Below are 19,667 nucleotides of genomic sequence, written 5' to 3' on the forward strand. Positions count from 1 at the left end.
CGAAGAATATCAACACGAGAGTCACGCTGGGTTGATACTCCTTCATTTACTTTGCACAGTCTCTCCCAGATAAGTGTTGCAGAGCCCAAAGCACTCACTCTTCCAAACTGGCCTGGGCTCAGATGGCCACAGATGATATTCTTCGCTTGAGAATCAAGTTGTTTGAATTTCTTCACATCCGCAGCAGAGACACTAGCAGAGATGATGGGGACGCCATGTTCCACAATATACCAAAGATCATTGTCAATAGCTTGTAGATGCATTTGCATCTTGTTCTTCTAGAAGGGAAAGTTCTTTCCTTCGAAAGTAGGACATGCTGCAGTAACCTTAAACATGCCTGCAGTCGACATAACTAAAACTCCAGGTGGTTAAACCAAAATCACACAGAACAAGGGAGTACCTTGCTCTGATACCAATTGAAAGTGCGTTATATCGACTAGAGGGGGGTGAATAGGAGATTTTTAGAATTTCATCACTGAGGAAATTCCTTTTGAGGAAATTCATCACTGATGACTAACTTACAGCGGAAACAGTAAAGGATCAGAAGTGCAAAGTTTCACAACAGCAGTTTTCCAGTGTGAGGAATGTGAAAACTGATTGCACAGTGAGCAGGCACGCAGAAAACAGATGAGGATTAACTAGCGTGAAGAATTTGGAGTTGAGGAATTTCAGAGAAAGTCTTCAGCAAATTCTTCAAACAGTAACAGTGAAATTCATCAACACATAATCTGAGGAAAGTAAGGAGTTGAGGAATTAGAACCCGTTTCACAACGAAGACAGTAGTTGATGACCCAGTTCCAACTGCTGTGATAGTTGTACATCTGGTTTGGAGCGGCTTGGTATTGAAACCAAAGGACACACAGTCCCGGGACACACAGTCCCTACCGTATTCTCCTTGGGCTAAGAACACACAGTCCTCGCCCAACACTCGTGGTAAGTCTTCAGGGCAGACTTCCAAACCCTCACAAACTTGGTCACCCGGCGATCCACAATTGACTCCTGGATGGCTCTAGACCATGACGCCTAACCGTCTGGAGGATGCACGGTCCTCAAAGGTAAAAGGCTTCAGTCCCACACAGGAACAACTTCTTTAGTGATGCTCAATCACTTGGTTCTGGTTTGTGGTTTGGTGTTTGGGGTTTTGTCCTCACACATGAATTACGCTCGAAGACTTTGAGGAATTGGGTTGCTCTTATGACAAGTGTCAGTTTCTAACGGAGCAGCCAACCAGCTAATGGTTGTGGGGGCGGCTATTTATAGCCTGGGAGCATCCCGACATGATTTGACACTAATGCCCTTAAATAATATGACTGTTGGTGTGGATAAGACCAATGATGTGACGTGGCTATCGAAACGGTCGGAATCCTCAACTGTGAGAGTCCTCATGTCACTCGTATTCCTCACTTGAGGCTTTTGGTAGGATTAGGCTTGGGTTGAGCATCATGAGGAAATTCATTCCAACGTGTAACTTCGACCCCTTTTAACAGTACGGTGTTCCTATTACTCAAGTGTGAAGAAAATAAAATAGAAAGAGTAAATCTTCATGCTTCAAAGTCTTCAAAATGATTTTCTTCAGGACACACCGAATTCCTCAATTTCAATATCTTCATGAGGAATATCAATTTCATCGCAGATTCTTCGCGATTCAATTCTTCAGCTTCAGACCAATTTCTTCAACCGAAGATATACATTTTTAGGGGTCGGTATTCATCAAATATTTCAAACTCCTCAGTGACTTATAGATCCTGTGTACACTCAAGAGCACATTAGATACTTAACTTATAAGTATTCAAACCACCAAAATCACTAAGGGACACTAGATGCACTTACATTATCCACTTCTCCAGTATTAGGAAATCTCATACATGTGTCAGGGCCAATAGGTTTGGTTGTGCACCTCCATCCAAAACCTAGATAGACAAAGGACAGTCTGGTGCATGTAGCGGAAGCTTCCGCTTGCGTAGGGTCCGTGGAAGGATTCGGTCACTTTGAGTCTATTGTACGCAACTTTTCCTTACATTGTTGTAAGAGGTTGTTTCCAAGACTTAACCCCGGACTTCATGATCACAAGGCAGCAGCTTTACCACTTCACCAGAACCTAGATAGACATTAAAAGCAAATTCAATTTGTCTAACACTTGCCTTGCCCTCAATCACAGTGACAACAATATTACTGCTTCTATCTTTAATCTGCTTCTCAGAACTAGAATCATAGATATATATGATACTGCTTCTATCTTTAATCTGCTTTTGAGAACTAGAATCATAGATACATATGATACTGCTTCTACCTTTAATCTGCTTCTTAGAACTAGAATCATAGATATATATGATACTGCTTCTATCTTTAATCTGCTTCTCAGAACTAGAATCACAGATATATATGATAGAAACATTTGCCTCTAGCTTGGAACCCACACACAGGAGTGATGCAATCCCATGGAAGAACAGTCTTGCAATAATGAACCATATGACCAGATAGACCACATATACCACAGACAGCACGAGGGCAAAAAGCAGGGATATGGCCCGTCTCATTGCAGGAAACACAAGCCTCGACACTAATGGCACTTCGAGACAACTTTCTTGCCGGTAGCACGACCTTGTTGACGAAGATCTTGTGGTAGGCGTTCCCCGGAGTCAATCGTGCCGCCCCACGCCTGGTTGGAGCCCCCAGCGCTCATTGTGCACCGGTCGCCGGCCTGAGAGTCCTTGGCCACAGCCTCCCATCAATCATGGCTATTCTGGCCGTCAGTAGAACCAATGTTGTTGGAGTTCTAGCGGCCATCGTCAACCAGAACTGAAGGAAATATAGTGACCATATCTTAAGAACCTAATCTTAATTCATTTTTCCAAGAATCCAGTGTTCCAGCGATTCGCCATTGTGATCCCTCAAACTGATAGGCTTATTGCTGAGACAAGGCAAGATAGAAAATCTGAAACTTGACCACGGATGATTATGTGGAACTCTTCGGGCAACACAAGCAAAGTATCAACAACCCAATTAAGTCTGCTAGTTATTATTACAGAAAGACAAAGACTCTACAAAGCAAGCTGTTGAAAACAAGACAAATGGTCATACAGCTGAGCAACAGCGGTAGGGAGCAACTATAACATCAAAAAATAAATAAGCTAATCAACGGTTTTCTAGTGACAACTACAAGTTAATAGATCATGAACAGCAGACAACACTGTGGTGGCCCCAGATAAATTTGAGGGGGCCACCGGTCTCTTACATAATCGGCGCCCATGTTGATGATTTCATTCGCAAGCCAGCTTTGTGTCGAAGCTGCTGAGGCAGATTGCAAAGGCCTGGAAGGCTGACAGCGGGTATCGGTAGTCCATTGTGAACATGTCCTTGGCAACCTTACCAAATTGCAATATCACCTTGTCATGCTCAGATGGAGGTGGCGGGGCAGGCTGTGAAGAGGTCCGGTCTTCAGCAGTAGTCTGTGTCGCAGCAACAAGTTGGAAGTTCTTCACAGACGCAACGGTCACCCTGCCCTTAAAGTTGAGGCACCAGCACTGCAACTGGTCGTGCCATCTTGGTGCCTTGTTGCGGAGAATTAGTGGCCACTCCTTGCACTCATCTTTATCACCCAATGCCTGGCCTCCATTCCTGGAGCCACCTATTGAGATGTCAGAGAATCGGGTGCTGCTGAATCGGATGGAGCGGTCCCTAGTGGATGACTTGGAGAAGGAGATGCTGCCAAATGACTCATCAAGGGAATGAGCAACGGCATTGTCCGGCTGGCATGGAACAGTGCCACCAGCCTCAAGTGATGAGGCAGGTATGGAGTTCATAACACAGTTCATCCGCCTAGGGCCCCGAGTCCCCAAGACATTCAGCTCATACGAAACCTGCGCTATACTGTAAGTACTGGATGAGGCCTTCGGCGACACCTTCCTTGAGTAGAACCTACGGCTTGTTTTCCCTGACTGTGAAACATTGGGTATGTTGCATGGAAGTTGGGTATCATATATTACAAACTTTGTGCCAAGGAGATTTGACCTAAAAGCCCAATGGGGTAATAGGGATATTACAGACACAATCAGACAAAAAGAAAAATGATGCAGCTTGTCAAAAATATTTGAGTTTACCTCAGTTTTCCAATGTACATGTTGCTTGACCTAGATGTATTGTCAGCACTCATAAATATTGTATATTCTGTACAGGTTGGACGGGAGTATCTTTTCGCCAATAGAAGAAACTTGCCATTTTCAATGACCACAGCTGCAGAAAATGTGTTATGATATGTTAAATAGAAGCTGATATTAATGAATACTAACAAGTAGGCTGCCAAGACTGCAAGAGGAATATATGATCTTCCACTGAGGGATTAGTTGAGAACAAGTTGACAACTGGAAGAAGAATGGCAGCCCTAGTTACTGGTAGGTGCACATATGTTAGCCTCAGGTGCTGGAATACTAGCCAAGATGGTGCATATGCTGTGGTGCATTCGATCTAGCAAATTCGCTTTTACAGAGTTGGCTTCAAGACTAAACATGCTTGGCTAGTATTTGGAATAAGATGCATTTGTCAGTCCTAGCCCCATGAAGCTCAAAGCTTAAACTGCAAGTTGTGCTGGAGTCTTGACCAAATGCGGACCAAGCAGATGATAGGTTGAGCATTGTCTTTTAGTGACATTAGTCAACCAAAAACAATTGCCATTTCTATTGGACTCTGCAACTTGGGCTAATATATATCTTCTTACATGCTTGGCTAGATGGTGCATATGTTGCGGTGTATTCGAAGGTGACCCCCGCGGGCGACCGACCGCGCCCGGCGCCTCCCTCCACGAGTCCCCCCCCCTCCACGCCGATGTCGTCGTAGGCCTGGCCCGGGCGACGCTGGCGACCCCTGGCCTTTCCCCTCCTGGGGCTCCTCCGGCGCAGCTCCGGGGTGTGCCCCTAGGCGGCGGCGATCCTGCGCAGCAGCGGGGGTTCCTAGCACGGGCGGGGGCGGTCCTGCGCGGCAGCGGGGGTTCCTGGCATGGGCGGGGGCGGACACTGGGCGGCAGCGGCGGCGTTGGCGACGGGGTGATGCGGGCTGGCGGCGCCCACCAGGCCTAGATCTAGGCCCCATCTGGGTCTGGGCGGGCCGGCGGCAGGGCATGGCGTCGGCGTTGCTCTCTAGAGGTGGTGGCGGTGCGTCGGCTTGGTGGTCGGTGGCGGCTCAGTTGCCGGCATGTAGCAGGGCGGTGGCCGGGGCTTCGCGGGACCGATATGGGCCCGACCGGGCCCGGGTGGCCTGGTTTGCCTCGGTTGCGGCATCCAGACGGCAATCCGCGTCGGTGCCGGAGGCACAGGCCTCCGACATGACAGCGGTGGAGGCGGCTCCCTCCCGTGCGGCTCCGGTGCTTCTGCCCTTGCCTATGCTCTCTTGACCTCGTGGTGGTGTTCGCAGCGGGACGGTGTGGATGAGTCCAAGACTATGGTGGCGCGTGCTTGCGGGTGGCAAGATAGTTGAATGACTTCGGTTCGAGTGGGTGGCGGTGCTTGGGGATGCGGGAGAAATTCCTGTTGGTTCATCCGGCTCCGGCATGGTGACGCCTGAGGGTGCCGACATTCCTTCCTGAAGGGCGTTGGTGCTACCCATCCCCCGCTCCCTGCCGTGTGCCGGGGGAAACCCTAGGACATGTACGGCAGCAGCATCGTTGGCGTCGCATTCCTTCTTGGAGGTGTTGCTTAGGTACGCGGAGGTCCCATGTCATGGCTCGTGGTGGGATGCGCGCAGCGGTGGTGCTTGTCGAGCTGCCATGTTGGCATTTATTTCTTCTTTTTTCCTTTTGGGCTTGATGTGCTGTTCGCCCCAACAGTTACCTTGTGATCAGTATTCGTTGCTTTATAATATAAAGCAGGGGGGAACCCTACTTCGAGGATGTATCTTCTTACAGCAAACTGACTGGATATTTTACAATAGTGCTACGTAGGAACTAATACTCTAGATTTGTGAGATAAGAGCAACGTATACATCAGCCATGTACTACAAGGAGCAAACAATGAGTATAACAATAATCAAAAATGATTGGCATGCACTAGAGCACGACTGTTTAACGATACAACAACAAATACAATTATCAGTATGGTTAATAAACAGCCTGCAACAACTCATGCATAATTATTTATGATACATGGACTACATCACTCTTTGGTTGTTACAGTAAAAAAGAATGGTTGTGATCTTGCATTCTTCACAAGTGATTGTTGCAGATGAAGGCAAAGGAATAGCATTAAGCACAAAAAACAAAATACTTAAGAATAGACTTACCGGAGGTAAGACACAGATATAGGCAGTAAGTTTGGGTAGACTTGTCCCTTTTAATGAAGCACTGGATGGCTCCATCACGGGGCCCAGGCTGAACACCAACCAAAAAGCATATTGGTGAATAGATGAAGCTTCTATTGTGCTATTTCAAAACCAAATACTCCCTCCATCCCAAAATGCAGGTCCTATTTGTTTTGTTCCTAAGTCAAGATTTTTAATTTTCACCAGTTTATAGAAAAAATCAACATGTACAAAACAAAACCACTACCGATAGATACATCATGAAATATATTTATATAGTTTTATTGATTCGATATTACATGTATTGATGTTTTTTATAAACTATTGATGTGTATTTCTATAAACTTGGTCAGACTAAAAAACAGTTTGACTTAGGGACAAAATAAATAGGACTTACATTCTAAGATGGTGGGATTATATGTTAACTAGAATCTACAATGATCACAGAAACTGAGACTGAAACCAAAAAAGATTAAGAGAATATCATCACCTGCTTCAAGGAAACAGGGAAAGTAACTTTTCCACAAAACTCTGGGTTCTTAACAATCTCTTGACACATCTGTCTCCAGGTTCGACAGACAGCCGCACAAGCAACTACATGTTTCCTGGAAGGCCATGTAGCCTCACTGGCCTCCAACCTCTCAATCACATCATGAAGCAATTCCGGAGGCAAATTAGCCCAGCAACTGCTCTGGGTCACAGGGGCTGGATCCTGCAACTCATGGACGGCACTATGAGATTTCCCTCTGCGATGGCCAAGAAACCTCACCTCAAACCCTCTTCGAGATAAGCTCCCAAAGCCATCCCTTACATCACGCACAATGCTACGAAACGACATCCACTCCAAAAGCCAAGCACAGTAAACAATTGTGTGAAACACCCAAAAAACTACTACTATAGTTGTACAGATAGCATCCCAACTCCCAAAGTACTGTCAACATAAACTGAACATGAAGAGCCTGCAAAAAAATGTTTAGCTGATATTAGCCCGTGAAAGTCCTTTTCGAAAAAGAATAGATATTTATGTTGATTGCCTACATTCTATCACCCCCAACAAAACTGCCAAAAATACATCTCCAAGAAATACGTTAAAACTGAAGCTTGTTATGTAATTTCTGAAAAGAATTAGTACAATCTGTGCTTGGAAGAGGGAAGAAAAAACACCCTTCCAATTTTGGGGCTTACATAGTACTGTATATAGCAATCCATCACTACAGAAATAATAATTGAGCGAATTACTTTCGTCCAATTTCTATGTTGTTCGACCATGATGCACTAGCAAGTAAAGGGTACAAATGGTGCAAGTCAACTTCAGTTACAAAGAAAAGAATGCTGGAAAAAAAATGCCATGCACCCATCTTTACACATGGCATTAGAATCCATTTTTTCTAGGAAATAAACTCCCTTTCAATTTATGTGGCTTTTACCAAAAAAAATGAGTCACTCCATTGATCAATTGAGCACTATCTGTTACTCCCTCTGTCCCAATATAAGTGACTCAACTTTTTACTAACTTTAGTACAGAGTTAGTATAAAGTTGAGTCACTTAATTTGAGACGGAGGGGGTATTTATCAGTGAGATAAGAGTGAAGTCACTCCATTTCTATTTCCAATACAAATTCACAACCATGGTATGAATCAGGGAGGAGGGGGGAGGGGGGATAATGCCCACAATTCCAGATCTGCTGAACTCAAAACTTTGAAACAGTTACATTTCAGTTTCCCTGTCACGTCAGTTGCCTCCTACCGAATAGTGTAATACACAATAAATTCCTTTATGACTTCTAGCAATCTCTACGGAGAAAAAGAAGAACTCTCAACCATTATTTTCTATCAATATCCGTAAGTTCCTTACTTAAAATTCAGAATTATGAAGAAAACAACATTTCTTTATTTTATTAATTTAGGATCATTGAGAAGTTGTATTTCTTTGATCTGCTATAAGAAGACCTGAAACACACCTTTATTCCCCCAACTAGGTGATCTAGTTAACAACCTACTCACAATACTATCAACCTTACAGAACTTTTAAGCATATTAGTTGACTATAAACATCGAACATCAATTCCTAAATCACTACAGTGACTTAAAGATGCATTTTGAACTCACTGCCTTTCAAAACGCATTTCCAAACATTAGAACGCCAACTATCATATATTTCTAATTTTATCAGCCTGCAAATTGATGAAATTGTGATAAAATAAACTGGTTGGCAAGTCGCAACACATGACACGGGGTAACACTCACGAGCTAGACAAGCATGGAAACAGAACGAAACATGGAATTACACACGGGAAAATGAGCGAAGGATAAGAGAGAATTACATGTATATGCACACACAACGGTTACTGACTGCATTACCGAATCCCACGAAGGTGTACAACCACCAAAAATAAAAAATAGGCCACCTCCTTCCTCCTACCAAGATCCCACGAATTCAAGCCCAAAATACACCGCATTATCATCAAATCCACAAAATCAAGCCAGAAAGAAGCCCAAAACATCTCATTGAACCTAAGATTCCGTTGTTCCAGTCTCCAGCAGACTCAATCCCTTATCTAACAACGCGGAGACCCCTAGAATCACCCAACGCAGCCGTTGGAGAGAGAGGCACAAGATCCAGGAGGCACGCACCTTGAAACCGAAGCGAACCGCGCAGCCGATGCGGGGGTGGGGGGAGGGGGGCGCGGCTAGAGGAGGCCGCCGGGAGCGGATTGCAGGGGCACCATTTGGATCGGAGGAGGGGAATGGAAGGAATGGAGGGTAGGCGGAGGAGAAGGAAAGAACAAGTGGTGGTGCCTCGGCGAGTGTAGGGGCAGGGGAGTTCACGTGCCCGCGGAAAAGTAGCTATATTCACTATTTCAAGAATATATAAACCCATATACTTGAAAGCTCAGCTCGGCTATCTCGTTGTCTCGAACGCACATATTACAGGACAAGAGCCAGCGGTCATCGTTTTGCTATCTTTCTTACCAAAAATAAAATGATTCCATTTTCCCGATTCCCTTTTCCTTGTCTTCATTTAGTAAGGTGTCAAAAAAAACAAGGGTGTCGACGTCGGTGCTCGGAGGTCAAGGAGGAGCCCGATGTGTCGGTCGACCGCGCAAACAGAGGAGCAGCGCCATAACGTACTCGGCCTCTCTTCCTCACCTCGTCTTCCATCATATCTTCCTTCCCTCACGACCAAGCCATCTGTCATGACCGCAACCAATTGTGCCTCCGAGCCTGACCACCCGTCATGAAGGTTCCTTTATTTTTATCCTAATGCCATGGAGCAAGACAAGGTACCCCGCCTCTCTATCTTCCTCTGTTCGCTTGGATTTGGCAGCTCTCACCTTGGCTTCTCTTCCTATCCAGTACAGATGATAACAGAACCCTGCAACCATCCTTCTCGCCTGGGAACTCGGAAGGAGGAGATTCATCAGCAGCAGCCCAGGATTCGTCTCTCTATTTCCTCATCTCTGCTCAATGGTCACTACCTCAACTCACTGCTCAGGTTCGTGTGTTGCTGCTAGATCCTAAGTCTGAGTTTAGCTTGCTAGATGTGTGTGCTAGTTTCAGTTCCTCAAGTAGAAGAACAGGAGAGTGAGGAGACCATATTCATTCGTGTGTTGCTGCATTTTATACTAGTTTCTCAAGTAGATCAGGTTCTTGTGTTGATCAAGTGTCTCTGACATGGGCTAGGTGGACGGATGGATTCATACATATATCTAGCAGAACTAATATGAGTAATTATTGTCTTTGTGAATAAGTCGATTGATGCAAGGCGCTCATACTTTTCGCACATGCCAGCAAAAATAACACAAGCTAGGATGTATGAATGCGTTATTTTTACTACTTATAAGAAATAGAATAAATGTTTTTTCTTGGAGATTGTAGTGATTTTTACCACCAAGACTTATTTATTTTGCATTATAGTTGTTTCACTTTTTAGCATTAGTTGCCTAGAATTACTAAAGTTGTTTCAAATTTGCAATATGTAGTTGTTGTTTTTGGAAAAGTCTATCATGGAACTGGGGTTACGTGACTATTCTCATGCAAAATCAAGTATGACATGAATGCAATTAGTTTTCTATTTTACTACTTTTAAGAAATAGAATCAGTGTTTCTGCTTCGAGATTGTACTTATTTTTACCATCAAGATTTTTTTTGGCTTTTCCAGTTGCTTCACTTTTTTGCCAGAAGTTAGTGCTCTCCTTCTGCATTTCGCTCGAACGACGATAGAGCGAGGGTTTCGACAAGTTTGGTGTGATTTTCACCAGGATTTTGGCATCTCGGGAGGCGACCACATGCGCAAATCAACGGCGAAACAGAGGTATGCCATGCACCCACTTTTTCACGTGTTTTTGTCGTGCTCAATTCGAGGTTTTCCCAGACGTTTCGTAGGATGGATTGGTTGCGCGACCACGGAGCTGAACAGGGGCATGACGTTGACCGGTAGTGACCTACGTGGCTACTAAATCGAGATGGGCGGCTCAAAGATTTTTTTAGTCGGGGGGTGGAGGGCACGGTGGTTTGAAGGTTATGAGGCAGGGGTGGCCATTGTGGTCAAAAGTCTGGGAACTGTAATCTCATAAAGGCACTTTTCAAGAAGGACATGATAAAGAAAGTAGGCTATAGAAAATTATGCTGAAGTTTTTCCCATAGAAAATGGCATAATTGGATAACACATTTCGTTTTTTAATAGTTGCCCATGAATCACACTAGAGTTGCCTATGTTAGAGAATATAGTTGCTTATTTTTGTTTTTTTAATTTACAACTTTTAATTTTTGCCTATCATTTCATGTTTGTGCACCCTCAAGGTTAGACATCTTTGTAAGGTTGGTTGCATTGAACTAGGCACAATCATGATAAGCCGCAACATAAGCTTTCGATGCTGGACCATCCGCCCAAAATAAATTCTCACACCACCCCTCCATATCCATCTTGTACTTAAAAAAGAAATCTGGATCCGCCATGTACAACTGGCTAAAGTAACCCTATCAGAGGCAAGTAACCACATGAAAGAAAGTGACTTAATACAAAACAGAGGTAACTACTTATACAACAAGCATGCAGCATGTGGGGAAATATAAAAGCAACACAACTATATTTGGGGGGGGCAGCAAGACTGGGATCGCGAATATGGGAGAGCAAATTAGTTTGCGGGAGAGGGGGAGTTGATTTTTTGCAAAGAACAAGTTTCTGTAATACCTCAACATGTAGTGAAAATTGATAACTATTGGTAGGAAACAACTACAACCAGCCTTGCAAAAAAGAGGCAACTATTGGTAGGATTACGGGCAACTTGCAGGGTTTATATGCAAATGTTTGGTATTGTACTATTTTTCGCATTCTAGCTTCTTCACCTTTTAGCATGAGTTGTCTACAATACAAGTAAAGTTGTTCCAAATCTGCAAGCTATAGTTGTTGTTTTTTTGGAAAAGTCTATCACACAATTGGAGTGCCTGATTGTTCTCGTGCAAAAAACAAGCATAGTCTGGATGCAATTAGTTGTTTTTTTACTACTTTTAGGAAATAGAATCACTGTATTTGCTTGGAGATTGTACTAACTTTTATCATCACGTTTTTTTTGGCATTCTAGTTGCTTCACTGTTTAGCCACAAGTAAGTGTTCTCCTTCCCCATTTCTCTCCGACCACAACAAAGCGAGGGTTTCGGCGACTTTGGTGTGATTTTTGCTGGGATTCGGCACCATGGGAGGCACTCAGCTTTCCCCATGTTTTTGCCGGGCATTTCGGAGGATGGCTCGGTTGTGCAGCTATAGAGGTGAACGGGGGCACAACGGATATAGTTGCCCACAATCAGCTATATAGTTTCCTAGAACCATGGATCCAGTTGCCCAATCCTCATGAATGGAAACATTATCAAGACCATAGTTTGGCTAATATGTAAAAGTTTCAAATACCTTTCAATTAAGATTGTGTCATAGAGATGCATCAATAATATCATCTCCCCGGGGTTGGATCCCTTGGTATGATCGTAGATATTAGGCGAATGATCATAGAGGGGGAGCGGTGTGGAGCTAGTCATGGGGACATAACTAAAACCACGAAGTGTTTTTACTGGATTAAGTTTATTTGTCGCCCCCTCCAAAAATGAACACGTGTATGTTCTTATCCCTTTTTTAGTGTCATAATTTCCTACAATCAACCATAATGTTGCCTAAAACCATGTATCCAATTGCCCACAATAAATCATACAGTTGTCTAAAAACATGTATCCAGTTGCCCACAATCAACCATACAGTTGTCTAAAACCATGTGTCCAGTTATCCAATCCTCATAAACAGAAACATTACCAAGACCATATTCGGCTAATACGTAAAAGTTTTAGATCTCTTTCAATTAAGATCGTGTCATAGAGATGCGTCAATAATTTCATCTCCTCGGGGTTGTAGCCCTTGGTATGATCGTAGATACTAGACGAATGGTCATAGAGGGGGTTGTGAAGCTGGTCATGGGAGCAATGGACGTTGAGGGGCCCTAAGAACACCCCCTCGTTGTTCAGTTTGGAGGATTTCGAACGAATGAACTTGTTCAAACAAATTAGGTGACCGTAGGTGGTTAAAGGTGTCTAGAGAAGCCGATGCGGACATTTGGGGCAATTTGGTGATCCATGTTGGAGTTGTCCTTATGGTAGGTGACTTAGAGGTGAAGCTAGTCAATTGGCAGTGATGGTAACTAACCTAGAAGGATCATTCACTGATGGGTAGTCATACTGGGGGGAAAGGAGTTGCTTTCCTATAGCACTAGCCTCTGCAACACATGAAGTTGCTTGAAAGAAAAAAAAGTTCATTGAAACCTATTCATATGGGATCTAGTTTTGAAGAACTCGTTGCGAGAAACCCAACGGCAAAAACTATTCTCAATTTCGATGCTCGAATCAAAAGTTATGGCTTTTAAAAAATGAAACGACAAATTAATGCACATGGGACAAGATCTTGGTTGGTTTATGTGATAACATCTCAGAATCACGTGGGTACAAGGGAGATTGTCGTGTATCATGATGTTTTCTATTTTTGGAAGAGCACGTGATGGACCGCTTGCCCTTCTTAGGGTGTCCTTTCGTAATACGAAGGTATCCTCGATCAAACGAACTAGCGCACTGGCGCTCGCTAACCTCGTCCATATATAAAACCGGCTAATATTTATTCACCATTCCAAAATTCCAAATCCCTACTATTAACATCCAATCTATAGTTTGCCTAATAATAATGTGCAATATAATAATTATTATTATGTCTATTATAAATGTTCACTCCACGTACGTAATTACTAGTCGATACAAATGGAAGAATTATCCACTTCCATAAACATACCGAGATATGTGTCGTTGAAGGACCTACTAGATATTCCCAACCAAAATTTAACCCTAATGTTATCTGCAGGGAGAGCATCTTGGCGAGCCACAGGATCTCCAATCGATGGATGACAATTTTCGCAAAAAAAAAACTTAAAGCAAGGAACTGTTGTCGCAGTTTTTATAAAATACCACCCTTGCCAAGCTAAACATGGTAAAAACTATCACCACCACCCCGTTCTCTTGCCATGTGCTTCTAGCGACCGTTCACAACGTATGCGTGTCTAAATTGAACTCCCTGTTTAACAAGATCAATAATTTTTCCCAAAGAACAAGAGAGATTTAGCATTGTTGATCAGCTCATCTCAGCCGTGACAATAGTGACCCAAAGTAGATTCCGAAGCATCCACAATACATTATCACTTATTGCAAAAAAGGTATTGTCATCGATGAAAGGAAGATGTGAGATGTGTCGGTGTGAAAACCGGCAGATTTCAGGTTGTGGGTCCCAAACTGTGGACCTTGGATCGATGGGTTGTAGGAAGAAGGGGGAGACAACGATTTACCCAGGTTCGGGCCCTCCTATGGAGGCAATACCCTACGTCCTGCTTGATTGTATTGATAAAGATGATTACAAAGTAGATCTACCTCGAGATCGTATATGCTAAACCCTGGATGATTCAACCTCCTCTACACGGGATAGGGGTCTCTAGTTTATATAGACACCACGGACCCCAGGGTTTACAAGTTACCAACTATAATCAGGAATAGATGAGCCGACCTAGTCTTTCTAAGCTTGGAGCACATGTCAGTCCTTGGAGCCTTCCTTCCTTCGTACGAAGTCGTGAACTATCCGGACTCTGATGATCCGGTCCATGGGTCGGCGTCCTGAGGACCCCTTAATCCAGGACTTCCTCGGTAGCCCCAAACTAGCCTTCCACGCCCTTGTGTATAGTCTTCGGCATCTTTCACACGTATCTCGTAGTCAGCTTGAAAGGCGAGTTCCTCCTCTGATTTGCAACATGACGAACTAGTATTCAACGAATCCACGAATATCGAAGCGTTGTGGGACCCGAAACTTTCAACCCTGCCCCTAAATTTTAATAACCTTTGGGCGCCGTATATCTTAAAGTAGGCATGCATCCCAATGATTCAACGGAACCGTCTCTTACACACGTGGGGGAGGTGACTTTTCTTATAAATAAGCAGGGGGCAGGTCCAAGGCCTTATCACCATTCCCTCCTCCACAAGTGTGGCCAAGGAAACCCTAGAATCCTAGCACTTAGCTCCATGGCGTGTTCCTCCTCTCGTCCCTTTGGCCCTCAACCGGGCGATTGGGTTAGTTGCTCCGTCTCCCAGCTTCGGTTGCGAGACCTTGAAGTCCAAGGGTATCTTCCCTCTTCTGATCTTGCACCCACGCGTGCTGGCCTAACCGCCTACAACGGCAAGGCCCTCACAAAAAAAACCTACTCCGCAAAGAGGCGAAAGGGTCTATTTTACTTCTTTCCTACTGCGCAGGTTGGGATTTCCCATTCATCCCTTTTTGAGAGGTTTATTGGAGTTTTACGGATTGCAGCTCCATAATCTGTCCCCAGGTTCCATTCTACACATCTCAGGCTTCGTAGCATTGTGTGATATGTTCCTAGGCTAGGAACCTCACTTTGATTTGTGGAGAAAGTACTTCTGCATTGTCCCCCGGACTAACGGAACCTCCATCTGGGAAGTAGGCGGGGCTGAGGTGTGGTGTATAGCATCCACCGGATACCCAGTCGGTACACTGAATGAGAAAACCGACGAATGGTCTTTGGAGTGGTTCTACATTGACGATGTCCCTTTATTCGAGCCAGTTCGGCGAGGCCTTCCCGAGTACTCAGCGGCTCCTTTGAAGAAGCGATTCTGCTCGCGTCCAAAGAGTAAATCTGAAGAAGAGAGCTTGGAAGTGAGGCGCCTATCCACCAAGGTAAAAATGCTGGCTCACGGTGGTCTGACCAGCGTACAAGTGATGGCCATCGTAATCACACGGTGCGTCCAACTGCTTCAGCAACGCATACATCCTTTATGGGATTACTGTGGGACACATGACTCGACGCGTTCCAAGCGGCAAGGACCGGACACTCGTGAAAACTTAGCAGCCATTCTGGCTAATTTTTTCAAGGAGGAAAAGGAGGATTTCGCCCGTCTCGCCTTCAGGGAAGGCTTCGCGTCGTACAACCCCATCCCATGGGTAAGTATAGACACATCTATAGTTATCTTGTTCGATCGTGCTACCGATAAACATAAACCCCTTGATCCTTTACTTGTAGGATTGGAGGCACTCGATCGAAACAGTGAGATGCCCCGCTCCCCAGCCCGAGAACTATGCTCGGGAAGACGAACCTCGATTCCACGAAGATCCGGAAATCTCCATTATCTTTGAGGATGGGGTATTTTACCAGGAGAGACTTGACGAACAGGTAGTGGCCCTTCTGGCCGATAACCCAAGGTCTCTCCCAGCTTTGGCAAGCAAGCGAAAGGTGGCCACTCATCGCGAGACTGCTCCAAAGCGTCACCGGAGCACGCGCCGAATAGCATCTCGCGTTCCTCCGACCAGGGTTGCGTTGGCTGAGGAACAAGTTCCCGAACATGAGGTGGCAGGCAATACCGCGCCCGTCCCTCCAACCAGGTACTTATATCCACCAATTGCCTTTACAATAATGGCAGATTCATTGGTGTACTTACAATCCCTTTTGCCGATAACTGTAGAAAACGAGCGCCGAGCTATTGGAAAGCCAGACCAACCCATGATATTTGGCCAATGCGGGGGCTCCGAACACTTGCCCGGTGCCCGGTCTTGTTTATGACGTTTCAGCGACGAACTCCGAAATCAAAAGTGCTATGAATCATCGACATCGCAAGGAGTTAGTATGACACCCTGTCTTCTCCGAGCAGTGGTTTAATGCTCTAAATTCGTCCGATGCCTATCTTGGCATTGCACGGAACAACCTCAAAGAAGTAGCCTTCCAGACGTTAGCCCAACTACATGTATTTATCGCTCTTTTGGTAATTTGAACCGAAGTTCAGGTCTAGTAGCCCCCGAACCTTAATTTGGTCAGAACATCCGAGTTAAGGCTCAACCTGACTGTTGATTTTGCTTTTCCAAGCTTTGAAGCAGGAAACTAACAAATTGTGCGAAGATATGCACCAAATGCAAACCGAACTTCAAGCTAGTAGGGCAGATGTCACATCCCTGACACCTTAAGCAAGTTAGTCTTGTGCTCATGTCTTCTTTGCATTTTGCATCTAAGAAGTTTCAACAAGAACAAGAAAGTGGCAAAGGAAAAACTTAAAACCCTAGCCACTACTTTAAATAAAGGAAATCTCAAACTAGTTGAAATCAATGAACCCAAAATGGCCTCAAGAAATGTTCAAACTTTCTGATAAATCATGAAAGTAAATGAGCATTGGAGAAAACTATTTTCTTGACACTTTAAGCATTTTAAATAAATGCAAAAAGCTACTGGTTTCAAGTTTTAAATTTGAAAACAGAAACTTTAAATTTTCAAAAATGTTGAAAACTTTGGAAATGGTTGGGAATATTATAACAAATATTTAGGTGTGTTTAAAATAGTTTTTACCACCATTTTGGAGCTGAAATAAATAGCAAAACATTAGTTAGCAAAACAGAACAAAACAGAAAAGAAATAAGAGGAAGAAAAACATTACCTGTCGCCTGAGGAGGCCCAGCCCACCAGGGGCAGGGTCGTCTTCTTCCTCTGCCTTCTGGGAGAGGGGAGATCGACCACGGCGGCCCCTCCACCTCCTGCTTCGCCGTGGCGAGCTCCAGAGCCCCCGGGACAGCGCGAGAACGGGGATAAGCTCCCCGGGGCCTCCTCTATCCATTCCCTAGCACCGGTTTCCCCCTCCTCTCGGATCTTTTCCTCCCTCCTGCTGCCTCCATTACCACGAGCTCGAGCTCGAGCCGCAGCGCTTCTAGCCACGGGAACCTTCCTCCGAGTAGTCCAACAGCTTCGCCTCGTCGAGCTGGTCCTCTCTACAGAAGCCGAAGCTTCCCCGAGCTCTGCATCGCCCCAACGCCATCGTCTTCCACCTCCGGCCGCCGGACCTCTCCCGTCGATTCGCTTCCTCCGGCGCACCCCCGAGCCCTTCAACAACACCATCGGAACCGCCGTGAGCTCGTCGTCGTTTCCCCTCTCGCCCCACGCTCTTCCGTGCACCGTAGCCCCGTTCCCCACCAAGGCCGAGAGCTCCTCGCCGCCGGTCATGTCGTCGCCGTCGCTGTGGTGTCTGATCCACGCGCTCGAGCTAGGGATCGAGCTCCTGGAGCCTCCAGGAGTGTGATGAGCCCTTCAGCTGCCCTCCCCGTGCCCTAGAGCCATCGCTCGTAGAAGGCCGAGCTTCGGCCGCCACTTTGGCTCGTCGCCGGCGCCTCTCCCGGCGACCCTAGCCTCCCCTGATGCCCCCGCTAGATGCGGTGTTGCACCAGCTACCCGTAGCTCCTTTCTGCGCCCAAAACCGACGGCCGATGCGCTGTCTAGCTCTCTCCGGCGAGCCCTCCGCCGCGCCCGTGGTCGCCGCCGGCCATGCTCCGGTGGGGGCCGACGTGGCAAAGCTAATCCAGTAGATTAGGAGCTTAATCTCTCGCTGACAGTGGGCCCAAGGCCAAGTCAACTCAGTTTAGGGGCTCGTCAGCGCGGGATTAGTCCCAGAGAGGCTGACCAGTGGGTCCCCCCTGTCAGGTTTGACCTGAACAGGTCGGCTGACCTGCTGACGTCACGCTGATGCAATAAAGAGAATTTCCAGTATAAAAATAATTCCAAAAATGTTTAAAACTTCAAAAATTCATAGAAATTAATCTGTAACTCCAATGAAAATAATTTATATATGAAAAAGTATCAGAAAAATTCAAGGAATCTGAATATGCTATTTTCATTCATGTTTGAAAAAGTTACAGAACCCTAACATGAAGAATAATGAATAATTCCATTCTTATAATTACTTCATAAATGGAATTTGGAAAAATATTCAAATTTCATTATGAATGCCATGATCACACACTGTCCTAGTTACAAATTAGTACCATAACATGACATCTCATGCATGCTAACATCAAGTTGATCTGAGCATCAGGTCGAATCAATTAAACCGGTACCCGTGAATACCCCGTTTGAATTGATATTCGAATGTGATTCAAATCAACTCTAAACCTAATACATGTTGATTGTAATAACCTATCACTTTGCATTCTCATGCCATGCTCATGCATCATCTTGTTTGCATATGATTGTTATTGATTGTTGCCATTCATTTCGGTAGGCTCCGCACCCCCGGATTCCACCGAATATCCTTCTGACGGATATCGTTCCTCCTCTGAGCAACAAGGCAAGCAACCCTTTTGATCATCCCGATAAATCCCATGTTCTTGCTCCTGCACCTATTTATTGCATTAAGATCAAATGCTTCAACTGCTTTTGCCACGATAGTTGAACCCACTTCCTTTGCATGACCTAACCTTGTCACAGTAAATAGCCGAACCTTGCAACCTAGCATACTTGGTAGTTGCTTGAGCTATGATGTGCCTTATCCGGCTATGCATGCTATGCTTAGAGTTGGGTATGGTCTGTCATCTGGGAGATGAACAGAATTGTGGAATGTGTTCGGTAAGCAAAGGTTGTGTGTTGAACTTGATTTGGTAAAGGTACCGGTGAAAGGCTGTGTAGGAGTACATGGCGGGTTGTTTCATTAGAACCGGCCATAGGAACTGAGTTCCGTGTATGTAATCCAAGACTAGATACTACCACATGCTGGGCCCTGAAATATGACCCCGCTCGGCCTATTAACCGCGTAGTACTCGGTCCAGGAATTGCAAGTAGTTTCTGGTGTTTATAGAAATGCTGGAGGCCGTGCATGGTGCTGACCTGAGAGGTGGGCTGTGATGCGGTAGGCAGTGGCACGGTGTACCAAGTGGAACCCGGATGGTGGGCTTGGGAACCCTGCGCACATCGTTTGAGGCCGTGGGGGAAACCCCGACCGGACTTCCGTACGGGTTACTCTCAGATAGGCGATAAACCTGGACTAGG

At 45.3% G+C, this 19,667-nt stretch overlaps 1 protein-coding gene across 1 annotated transcript; it reads right to left on the reverse strand.

The window, feature by feature from the left end:
* Positions 1-2,985: 2,985 nt before the first annotated feature.
* LOC123394922 (tubby-like F-box protein 14) lies at positions 2,986-9,122 on the reverse strand. Its single transcript, XM_045089808.1, has 5 exons — positions 8,923-9,122; positions 6,779-7,247; positions 6,271-6,358; positions 4,101-4,233; positions 2,986-4,011 (listed from the first exon to the last, which is right to left on the reverse strand). The coding sequence occupies exons 2-5, from the start codon at positions 7,124-7,126 to the stop codon at positions 3,261-3,263; spliced, it is 1,320 nt and encodes a 439-aa protein (XP_044945743.1). The 5' UTR covers positions 7,127-7,247; positions 8,923-9,122; the 3' UTR covers positions 2,986-3,260.
* Between the last annotated feature and the right edge of the window lie 10,545 nt (positions 9,123-19,667).

The sequence above is a fragment of the Hordeum vulgare genome, chromosome 5H (genome assembly GCF_904849725.1).
Source record: "Hordeum vulgare subsp. vulgare chromosome 5H, MorexV3_pseudomolecules_assembly, whole genome shotgun sequence".
In the NCBI taxonomy this organism is placed as follows: domain Eukaryota; kingdom Viridiplantae; phylum Streptophyta; class Magnoliopsida; order Poales; family Poaceae; genus Hordeum; species Hordeum vulgare.

Bases quoted from the DNA above. Each gene is read 5' to 3' on its own strand.
- LOC123394922 (XM_045089808.1), bottom strand. From the start codon at position 7,126: ATGTCGTTTCGTAGCATTGTGCGTGATGTAAGGGATGGCTTTGGGAGC. The intron at 6,359-6,778 runs GTGATGATATTC...GTTGGTGTTCAG, and splicing joins TCCCTGTTTCCTTGAAGCAG to CCTGGGCCCCGTGATGGAGC. The intron at 4,012-4,100 runs GTAAACTCAAAT...TTGGGCTTTTAG, and splicing joins ATGTACATTGGAAAACTGAG to GTCAAATCTCCTTGGCACAA.